This window comes from Haliotis asinina, chromosome 10 (assembly GCF_037392515.1).
Source record: "Haliotis asinina isolate JCU_RB_2024 chromosome 10, JCU_Hal_asi_v2, whole genome shotgun sequence".
Taxonomy (NCBI): Eukaryota; Metazoa; Mollusca; class Gastropoda; order Lepetellida; family Haliotidae; genus Haliotis; species Haliotis asinina.
Window position 1 is genome coordinate 4,257,669 of NC_090289.1, and position 11,913 is coordinate 4,269,581.

General features: G+C 39.2%; 1 protein-coding gene across 1 annotated transcript; it reads left to right on the forward strand.

Moving 5' to 3' along the window:
- The first annotated feature begins 315 nt into the window (after positions 1-315).
- Positions 316-11,359, forward strand: LOC137297827 (cytochrome P450 3A29-like). The gene is made up of 12 exons (XM_067829784.1): positions 316-590; positions 3,977-4,073; positions 4,972-5,088; positions 5,706-5,794; positions 6,219-6,370; positions 6,572-6,708; positions 6,904-7,009; positions 7,521-7,678; positions 8,239-8,327; positions 8,698-8,835; positions 9,130-9,280; positions 10,248-11,359. Exons 1-12 carry the CDS (start codon positions 316-318, stop codon positions 10,326-10,328), a joined length of 1,590 nt encoding a protein of 529 aa, XP_067685885.1. The 3' UTR covers positions 10,329-11,359.
- Positions 11,360-11,913: the final 554 nt, after the last annotated feature.

The window sequence follows — 11,913 nt, forward strand, 5'->3', positions numbered from 1 at the left end:
GAGATCAATGCGAAACTCAGAAGCTTAGAAAATCGTGCCAGTATGGTTGAGGAGGATGCTAACAGGATTGAAAATCAACAGGAATTATTTTGTTCAAATATGGATAATTTATCAACGAAGCTCGACAATGTGACAGATCAAGTTGAAAACAAGCTGAGACTCTGGATAAGCTCGAGGCCTTTAGTCGCAGAGACAACGTGATATTTTACAATGTAAATGAGAGCCAAAACAAACCTTTTTACGAAACTGTAAAGACACTGTGTTAAATATCTTAAATCAGCATTCCCAACGCACCTGGGAAAGCGTAAAGATCGTATGGGACTGAAACGCGACAGTCAACGACCACGCCTCCTCATTGTCAAATTCGCTTTTTCTGAGGATATAATCAGCGCATTAAAGCTCCGACCAGAACTCCAGAAGTCTGCAATTGGAGTATCGAAAGACCCGACGAAGCGTCAACGTGACAAAATCAGTGAACACACAGATAGCGGTCTCATTGCTTATTACAAGAATGGACGTCTAGTCACCCGACGTAAGGAACACTCCCCAAAGGAACCGAAACAGGCCTGGACAGGACATTTGCGAAAGCAGTGAGACGCCTGAACAACGTCAGCTTTATTGTTGACAATCCGACGACGTCGAGACCCGCACCCACGCCTATACCCACAAGAAGCGCCCATACAATGTCACCACAATCGGACATCGGCCGGGCCTGTAACCAATTACAAATACCTGCTGATGACACAAATTGTAGCGATTGCTGCAATAAGAACACTTTTGTTCCCTTCCCCTGTAGTGTTATTGATCTTATTATTTCGACCCCCAATTTATTCAAGTACTTTATTAGTTTTGAAATAGGTGATAGAGTTGAAAGCAAACACATGCCACTAGCACTTAGTTTTAAAAGTGCAAAAAGTAACTATGAGCAACAACAGGAAAAGGATTACAACGTAAAATATAAATGGAAACCATGTGATGAACAAATATTCGTAGGTAACATATATGACAGAAAACATATACTAGATTTACTCACAGATGAAACTTCAATAGACATTAATAGTGCTGTCTCCAAGTTTGCAGATTATATTGTAGAAGCGGCAAGTCGTATGAAAATGCCACCTCCATGTAAAACTAGACCTAAGAGCTTAAATTGTGGTAGCGACTGTCACAGGGCTAAATTAGGAGCAAGAAAAGGTCTTAAGCGCTTTAGAAATGATAGAAATAACTTAAACAGAAAGAAGTACTGCACACTCAGAAATACTTATAGGAATACTTGTAGAAAATGGAAAAAAATAAGTCAACCGCAAACAGTCAGAAAGTTATATAACTCTAGACATAACCCTAAATTATTCTGGAAGGAAGTGAGAAATATATCTAACCCGAGAAAACCAATGCCTAACATCTCTGACGAATCATGGTTTAATCACTTCAAATCACTGTATGATAAAACTGATCTTATCGACCAATATCAAAATACATTTGCCACATGTGCCACAAGTCTATGTCCTGAATCAAGCGATGCTGAGGAACAGATTTTTTATTCTGTAATTAAAGAAGAAGAAATTCATGATGCTGTTAAACGGTTGAAGATTGGTATGTCGCCTGGTGTTGATAATATTTTAGCAGAAATGATCAAATCATCTGAAAAGGTCATTACGCGATTTATGTTTGTTTTATTTCATAAACTGTCCGAGAGTGGTAACTTCCGAGATCCCTGGAGTAAATCAATAATAATTCCATTACATAAGAAGGGTGATATCCACAACCCAGATAACTATAGGGGCATTTCTCTGTTAAGTATTCTAAGTAAATTATATACTAGCATATTGAATAATCGTCTAACACAATGGGCAGTTCTGAAGGACAAGATATCAGAAACCCAAGCGGGTTATAGACAAGGTTATTCTACTATGGGTCATATCTTCACTTTATATGTGCTTATCGAAAAATGCCTGAGCAAGAAAAGAAAAAAATGTTTGTTGCTTTTAAAGGTTTTAAGAAGGCTTTTGATTCAATAGACAAATATAAATTATGGAAGTTGTTTTCAAGCTATGGTTTGGATGGAAAAATGATGCTAGCGCTCAAAGGTATTTACTCTTCCATTAAATCATGCGTACAATGTAATTCTCTTTTAACGTGCTACTTTAACTGTCCTTGTGGTCTAAAACAAGGTTGTATGCTAAGTCCTGTACTCTTTTCTCTATTCATAAATGAGCTCTCCACAGAAATTTCACAAAAACTTTTTGCTGATGATGTTATTTTAGCTTCAGACACTAAATGTGGTCCTCAAAACCAGCTACGCATTTTAGCATTGTATTCAGACAAGTGGGGTTTAAACGTTAACCTTGATAAATCTAATATTGTTGTATTTAGGAGGGGAGGTAGACTTAAAGGTACAGATGTATGGTACTTTAAAGGTAATAATTTGAAAATAGTCAATAGCTATAAGTATCTTGGTTTTCAGTTCAACTGCAATGTTAGCTTCGGCAAGTCATTATCAGATCTCTCCTTACGTGGCAAAAAAGCATTAATGTAACTAAATGGCAAACTTGAAAAATTGGTGCGTTATCACCGGATATCTTTTTCAAAATATTCGATAGTCAAATACAATCAATACTATTATATGCTTCAGAAATGTGGGGTTATAAAAATATGAATGTATTGAGAAAATACATCTTTCTGCTTGTAAATTATACTTAAATGTTGGATTTCAGGCACCTAACACAGTGGTGTATGGTGAATGTGGCCGTTATTCCATTTTTGTAAACGCAGCTACCCGTTGTCTAAACTACAGGATTAAAATAACAACTATGCATAAAGATCGAATTCCAAGGAAAGTCTATGAAATGTTACTTAATCTTGATAAATACGGTATTTGCTGTTTTCTTACGGATTTGGATTTGTTTGGCTTTCAGAAACTGTTGGAAATCGTGTGTGTTTCATCAGAATATTTAAAACGCGTTTAGTGGATATTTCTAAACAAAACTGGAGATCTGATCTTGACAACAGTACACGATATGTTTTATACAGGGAATTCAAAACCTTATTAAACCCTGAAAATACTTATTTGAAATTGCAGTTTACAAATTACGTAAATATTTATTAGATTTAGAGGTGGATTATTTAAGGCTAAAATTTAATGAAGGACGATGGTATAAAATTAACACAAATCTGAGAGCATGTCCTGTCTGTTCGGGAGGCCTAGAGGACGAATACCATTTTACTATCATTTGTCCAAGATATGATAATTTACGTCGTAAATACTTACCCAGTGACCTCGTTGCGAACATGTCTAACTTTAAGAATCTACTTTTACGCTTACAGATGTGTACCCTTATTAACCCACATTGTAAGTGTATGTATGTATGTATGTATGTATGTATGTATGTATGTATGTATGTATGTATGTATGTATGTATGTGTGTATGTATGTATGTATGTATGTATGTGTGTGTGTGTGTGTGTCTGTATGTATGTATGTATGTATGTATGTATGTATGCATGTATGTATGTATGTATGTATGTTTGTATGTATGTATGTATGTATGTATGTATGTATGTATGTTTGTTTGTATGTCTGTATGTATGTATGTATGTATGTATGTATGTTTGTATGTATGTATGTAAGTATGTATGTATGTATGTATGTATGTATGTATGTATGTATGTATGTATGTATGTGGATGGGTGTGTATACATATATGTAATTTCTGTTGTATGTTGAAGCCATGTGTATATGAGCCCGATGGCCTTTGATTGATTGAAGTCTAAGACACAAACACGTTACAGAAATGTGTTTGGGTAACATCAAGTCTAAGACACAAACACGTTACAGACATGTGTTTGGGTAACTTCAAGTCTAAGACCCAAACACGTTCCAGACATGTGTTTGGGTAACTTCAAGTCTAAGACACAAACACGTTCCAGAAATGTGTTTGGGATGTATTATCATAGAGTTTGTTGTTCTGTGTTTAAGGATCTTCAGGGGAAGACAGCCATTCTACGTCATATCCGATTTGGAAATCTTGAAAGAGGTCCTCGTCAAGAGTTTCAACGTTTTCCGAAACCGTGCAGTGAGTAATTATCCAAATTCTTTTAATTACTTTATTAATGCAAACCTGTACCTACCAGTGCCTATACATATCCAAATCACCATTCTGAAAGTATAACCAGTGTCAGGTGGGGTGTGACTAGCATGATCCTATAGCTATCGTGGTAATATCTGATGTTAGTGTTGATTTTAACTACAGATAGCTTCTAGGTTGGTGCTAGATAAAATAGTAATTAGTCTGGTTGTGGTGTGTGGTCTAGTTCATAGAGCTCAGGTCACAAAACAGTTGAACCTAAGCAATGCTGGGTATGGAGTGTCCATGGATGGGTGAGTGAATCTGGCAGCTTGACTCCTGATTTATTTCTGTCTTGCCCCATTAGAGAGCACATGTGACACATGCGGTCTAACCTTAGGCGAGTGAGTATGTTAAAGATTTGCCTCTTTTCACCCAGCAGAAAATAGGTACTCGGTGTGATAAGTCACGTGACAATCACCTTCTAGTGCCTAACAGGCAGCTTGGACTATAAGGGCAAGTGAGTAGAATGCTTTGAGCATCCACAAGCGTGTGGAAACAGGATAATTATTAATAATACTATCATTATTCCATGTCAATGAGTCCTGAGTAGTGATTGTAATAACAGTCATGTCCAGAAACGTTTACTGCATCAGTGACAAAGAAAGATGTCCTATCCAGTTCCCTACTTTGACAAGTACGATGTATAATGCCTAAAACACATGCAGTATCTGTCATGAAAAGGCTGCATGCATGCATCATATTTCGCATTGAACCCCATCCAGTTGGTACAGACTGATTGATTGATTGGTTGGTTGTGACAACTATGGCAGCTTGTCATTGGAAGGGTTTGTCTGTTGTGTTCACGTTGTGAGACTCAATACATACATTTCTCAACTAACCTCAGCTTCCAGTGGTCATACCCTACCCATTTAATTTGGGGCTGGCATTCTTGGAAGATGCTTCCTGGAAGAGAGTGAGAAGTATCATCAGCCCAACTTTCAGTGGCGCCAAACTGAGACGGGTGAGTAACTTTCTATGTCTCCCTATGGTAAACGCCTAAGTGATCATGGCTACCACGTTTATAACAATGGCGACGGCTGCCAGGAGATATTTCTGTTTGCACGCAAACAGTCAGTGAATAGGAACGTTTTGTACAAGTTTACTGTTTTCCGAGATTCTATAAAGATTTAAGTTAGAAAGAACATGCAGGACATTCCTGAATTTGACCCACCTGTCGTGATGCAATTCTTTATTTTCATTGGTCACATGCGTCCCCGTGTATGGTCCAGTTGACGTTTGCTATTGCCACAAATCAATGCAATAACGTGCAATAACATAATATCATACAGTGGGTTATCACTTTTTGTCCTTTTCGTGTATTTTGAGAGTTCAAGGTACCAAATCTCAGTCCTAAATAAATGCAGGATGTTTTAAATAGAATTTGGTTTTGGCCACAGCCACAATACGTCTGGATAATTCGCTTAGCTTAAAGGAGAACACAATCTGTGTATGTTTGTGAAACCTCGTGCAAAATGATATCTCTTCAGCATTGCTTTTAACAAACAAAGGTAACAAAATATTTAGATCGCAGTGTGTGGAGAAGTTAGTATATCGAATAACGAAATGTCCTCGTTCTAGATGTGTGACCCTATCAACGACTGTGCTCGGACACTTGCACGTAATTTCTCTAAAGTCGTGGGAAAAGATGAAGGGGTGCCCATGAAAACGTAAGTGTTTTACACATCACTATCTATCGGATATCATACGAAACGTTTCCTAATCCATTACACATTGAAAAGATGTTGTACGCCACCGGAATTGACAATTAATAATTCTCAGGTTCTGATGTTTTCTACTTATAAATGTTACACAAATCATAACTTTAAGGGACGGTGGGGTAGCCTAGTGGATAAGGCGTTTACTCGTCACTCTGAAGTCCCGGATTCGAATTCCCACATGGGCACAATATGTGAAGTCCCGTTCTGGTGTCCCCCGCCGTGATATTGTTGTAATATTGCTTATAGCGGCGGCAAACTAAACTCACTCACTACTTCAATTATCCCACGATTACCACGTTGTGTTTGGGAACGCCTTCTACAATGAAACCTCCTTAATTCGGAGATAAGGGTAATTACATGAGTCTTTTTTCAGATTTTTTGGAGCTTACACCATGGACGTGATTTCAAGAACTGCCTTTGGTATTAAAGTGGATTCTCAGAACGATTTCAACCACCCCTTTGTTTTCAACGCCAAACAGATATTTCACCCCACAAAACTGAGAACCTTTTTCGCATTCCTTGGTGGTAAGTTGATGCAGTATATGTGCTTCATACTAGAGAAAAACAAGCTAAGATGTTTAGGGCTTATACTTCCTATCCAAATGGAATGTTAAGGTTTCCCTATTTTGTTCACACAGTATATTTAAATGCTACATATTTCCTCCCCTTAACGTCCATATCCATCACGGTTACACCTGCTGTATATAGCGTCATTTCATTCTACAGTGCTGTGTCCAGCGGCGTCTCCTTTAATGATGAAACTTGGTATGGGATTCTTTCCAATGAGCGTCATCAACTTCTTCCGGAACAACATCTCAGAAATGATAAAACAACGTCAAAATGACACAAAGGAAGAACGACAGGTTGGACATCGAATTGTTGTTTTCAGTCTTCAGGAATTAAACATGAGTCAAAGTCCTCGTCTGTTTAGAATAGGGTTGACAAAGGACTGATAAATATGTACAAAGGACACTGTTCCTCCAATGTTTTGTCAGTTAAGGGACTTGGAATCTTACTGAAACACAATTTATGCATAATTACTTAATCTGTATTTACAGAAGCGGAATGACTTCCTGCAACACCTGATCGAAGCAGAATGGCAGATTAAACAAGAAGAAAATGGTAACTCGACCAACGGAACTACAAACAATCATTCCATCAGCCGTAAGTACAGCCAAACATGAAGCAGCGTATGGAGATGTCCCTCTTAATCAAATCGAGGCAGTTTTAGTGTAGAATAGCTCTAACTCTGCATCACATGAACATTGAAGGTCACAAGCATGATTCCATACATTTGATTCAGTTGACCCTAATTGTACCAAGACATTCACATCATCGCTCGAGAATTCTGTCACTAGTACGTTCGATTGCTTTTGTGCAATTATATTTCTGATACTGTTTGTAAAAACATCAGTAAGGTGAAACAGAATTAAAAACATATAGGACGAGCTCAAGCATGCTGTGTCTACAAGTAAGTTAGCTGTACTTTGGAAAACAGATTGAGAGTATCATCTCTCTACGAGGACGAGAGCTGATTGTTAGCGAGGATGTTGTGTGGAATGGTATTAGTTGATGTTCAGTTTTTTCTGGTTTTTCTTGGCTTTTTGCTGACTTGAAATTACAAAAAACACGTTTCTTCAACAGGACCCAGCATGTACTTTTTTTACATTTTTAGGTCTTGACACAGATGAAATAATTGCCCAAGGAATACTGTTTTTCATTGCTGGATACGACACAACAGCTTCAACACTGCAGTTTACGTCCTACTGTCTGGCCACTCACCCGGAAATACAGGAGAAGGCATACAACGAAATAAAGGAAATGCTAGGAAATGTAAGTGTTGTAGGTTCTGAAATGAGTGAGTGACTGAATATGGTTTTACGCCGCAGTTTGGAATATTCTAGCAATATCACGAAAGCGGGGGTACCATAAATCGGCTTTGCACAGTGTAGCCATGTTGATAATCTAACCCTGGTCTTTGGCGTGACGAGCGAACTCTTTAACCACTAGACTACACCATCGCCCCTCTGGACCAAGTGTCCAAACTAGAATCAATCTTCAGCAGCATGATCATGCTTGTCAACAGAGACATATCCTAGTTGTGAAGATAGACACTCATGATACCAATCGCTGTCTGGTCATGGCTTGATTTTTAACTGGTTACTGTCACATGTTGTAAGTTCAGCATGAAACACGACTAGCAACAGGTGTGTTTTATGTAACAGATACATTTCAATAAACCAGTAATTGATTTTTTGTAATGCCAGAGTTAAGAAACACTACAACCACACATTCAAAATATCATCAAGTTACACAATCCTACCAAAGTGCCTACCACTCTGTAAGAGGCACCCAATGCCAGACACAAAGAGTCTGGATGTTTCTATCTCCAGGAGGAGCCTGACTACGATAATATAGGGAAACTGAAGTATCTGGACAACATCATTACTGAGACGCTCAGACTCTACCCAGCAGCTGTTATGTGAGTGAATAAAGTCATATGGTAAGGTTCACGCCGAATGACTGCTTACAGTCTATGGTCCAGCAGATGAAGTACAGGCTATTCCCCTATTTGAACCTCCTCTATCGTCAGTCAGTGTTTACTGAACCGCTTTTGTCGTTAGTCAGTGTATATTGAACCACCTTTATCGTCGGTCAGTGTGTACTGATCCTCCTTTACCGTTAATCAGTGTATATTGAACCACCTTTATCGTTAGTCATTTTATTTTGAAATTCAGAGTATACTGAACCTCCTTTATCGTCAGTCAGTGTATATTTTCTGCTTCATCACTTAGACGCTATTTGACAGACAACAAGTTATCATTCACATTTGCTTGTGTTCCTCCTTTTAGAATAAATCGTAAAGTTTCTGAGACCATCAAGGTCCGAGGCGTGACAATCTCTGAGGGTCAAACCGTCATTGTACCCGCCCTGGCTATGCACAGAGACCCTCAGCTATACAAAGATCCGGATACCTTCAAGCCAGAGAGGTAATGCTTTTTTTAGCGTATATATCTGTAGCCACCATTACAATGTGCATTGTTCTTCACTAGATCACATTATCGTGGAGGGTTCCGTCAAAGGGGACTTAGCGGAGTGGTCTTTTGCCTATCTCCAGTACAGGTCGAGACGATGACCAGTGACTTGGATGTGAAATTGTATCTATTTGCTTGACAAATTATTGTGTGTGTATAATGATTACATTCCGCATATGAATTCCACGTAAATACCAGATCACTGAGCTGAGCATACTGTTTGAGTTTCCCTTTACTCCTGCTTTGTAGACAAGACAAGGAGACCAATCCACAGTCCTTCCTTGCCTTCGGCTATGGGCCTCGAGCTTGTATTGGGATGCGCCTGGCTCTGGTTGAGGCGAAGATTGCTTTGGTTCATGTTCTGAGAACAATCAAGTTTGAACGTGCTCCACACACACCGGTACTATTTTATATCATATGAGTTATGATGTTTCTACATCTGATATTCCAAAATAGTATTTAATATATTACATCTTGGTCACAACATCGTGCTTGTTATAGACCTGTGAAGGTCCGAGGTATAATAGGTCTTCAGCTACACATGCTTGCCGTAATAGACGACTATGCTTGTTGTAAGAAGCGACTAACGGGATCGAGTCGTCAGGCTCGCTGACTTGGTTGACACATGTCATCGGTTCCCACTTGTGCAGATCGATGCTCGTGCTTTTGATCACTGGATTGTCTGGTCCAGACTCGAGTATTTACAGGCCGTCACCATATAGCTGGAATATAGCTGAGTGCGGTGTAAAACTAAACTCACTCAGTCACTTGTGCTCGTTATGGCTTCATCACATCCGTGACATCGTGATACAATACAATATTTCACTATATTCATGACATTACACGAATAATATCGTCATGTCAGCTATACTCGCATGACATGATGGCAATGTCGGACTCACATCATGGCTATTACATGTTTTGGAAGCATAAGGCTAGTGATAGACCTTAACGTGATGCTCGGTGAACCGTTTGAGGAAACATCCTTCTAATGTATTCCACAAGTGCCAGTTCCTTATCATGACTTTTAACCCATGAAGATCAGGATAAGAAATGATCTACAGGGCCCCGATCCACAAAGTGACCATAGAGCTACAACGTTCGTAAAACGAACTAATGAGTTACGACACGTCGTAAGGTTACGAACCCTTCGTGGATAGGCATCCAGCCAGGCTCGGTTGATTCATGTCATTGTTCCCCCATTGGGTAGAAAAATGCTCATGATGACAGTCTTGTTCAGACTCGAATACTGCTGAGTGCGGATAAAAACAACAACAACGGATGCCATATGTATGTGTAGTGAGCTGTGCCCGTACACAAAGAAGACATTATGTAGAATATGTCGGTATTTGCTGTTTTGTTCACAGGAGGTGTTGACGTTCAGACAAGACAGTTTTCTTCTTGATCCAAAAGAAGAAATCATTCTGGAAGTGTCACCAAGATGCTGAGGAGGGGACATGACACCAACATACTACAATAGATTCGCTCGGTCAGAGCACGCATGACCTACTATAGAAGTGGCCTGTACTGCCAGAAACAAGAACCTGTTCACCACATCAAGTGGGGAAAATATATACGTCTGATCTCATACAAGCCATATCTCCAGTGGAACACAGTTTGGGGTGATAAAATAATAAAAATCCCTTCTTTCTGTAAATATTTACAACATTTACCATTTATCATAAAACATTTATCATCTCCTAGGAGATACGTGTGTACGTTTTCACAGTAGATTTTGTACAATGCCCTGACAATGCTATGACCTCATGAACTTGATGACCTCACAATGCTATGACATGACGATGGAAACTAGTGTTCATTGAGAACTACTGAGGAGTTGATGAAAGTCAAAAATATCATAGGCAAGCCCCGGATATTCGTAACTTTATCAACTCGTGTTGATATATTTGATATCGAAAAACACTTGGATGAGATTTTCCGTTTTATGAAGAGGGAAATATGGTATTAGATAATATTATTATATAGATATGGGGAAATATATAATGACAAGTCTTTCAGTGTAACCTAAAAAACACGAACTTAACATTTCACTGTTGTAATGGGCGTACTTGCTCCTGTCCTGTATTTTATTACTACCTCAAATCTGTCTCATCCATTGATTAACGACTAAGCATATATTCCTTGACGACAAGTCGTGGATTTAGTACACACCCAAAACATCGTCGTCAGGAAATACAAGACATGTGTTGATAGGTCGAGGACGACGTGGCGTACCTTCAGTACACATGCACCTATAACATCATCACTGAATTGGGATCTAGGGATGTGGTCAGGCTCAATGACCTGGCTGGCACGTGTCATCACACCCCAAATGTGTAGACCAATGCTCACAGAGTCGAATGTAAGGTCCACACTCAGTCACAGACCGCAGCCATATATAGTCGGAATACTAGAATATTGCTGAGTGCGATGCTACATGTGGTAGGTGTATTTTAGTGTAAATGAATTATTTTATTTATTTTACGCTCGAGCGGCATGTTAGAAGTTGACATGTACAAATGGGACAAATTGTTATGGATAACAACTTCTTTATGGCACTCACGCCATAAAGAATTTGCTATCCATAACAATTTGTCCATGGTGTATGCTTTATTATTTGATATTATTCATAACAGATAAATCCGACCCGTGAAGGTCACGGGGTAGAATAGGCCCTCAGCAACCCATGCTTGTCGTAAGAGGCGACTAACGGGATCGGCTGGTCAGGCTCGCTGACTTGGTTGACACATGTCATCGGTTCCCAATTGTGCAGATCGATGTTCATGTTGGTGATCACTGGATTGTCTGGTCCAGACGCGATTATTTCCAGACCACCGCCATATAGCTGGAATATTGCTGAGTGCGACGTAAAACTAAACTCATTCACTCACTCACTCACGGATAAATGCCCATCCATAATACCGGCGGTGTGTCCGGTTGGTGTACATCCTTGCACCACCCACACGGTATGTGCACATGTTTATTTTAATTCTGTGTTGCACATATATACAGTATCATCACGCAATGAATGAA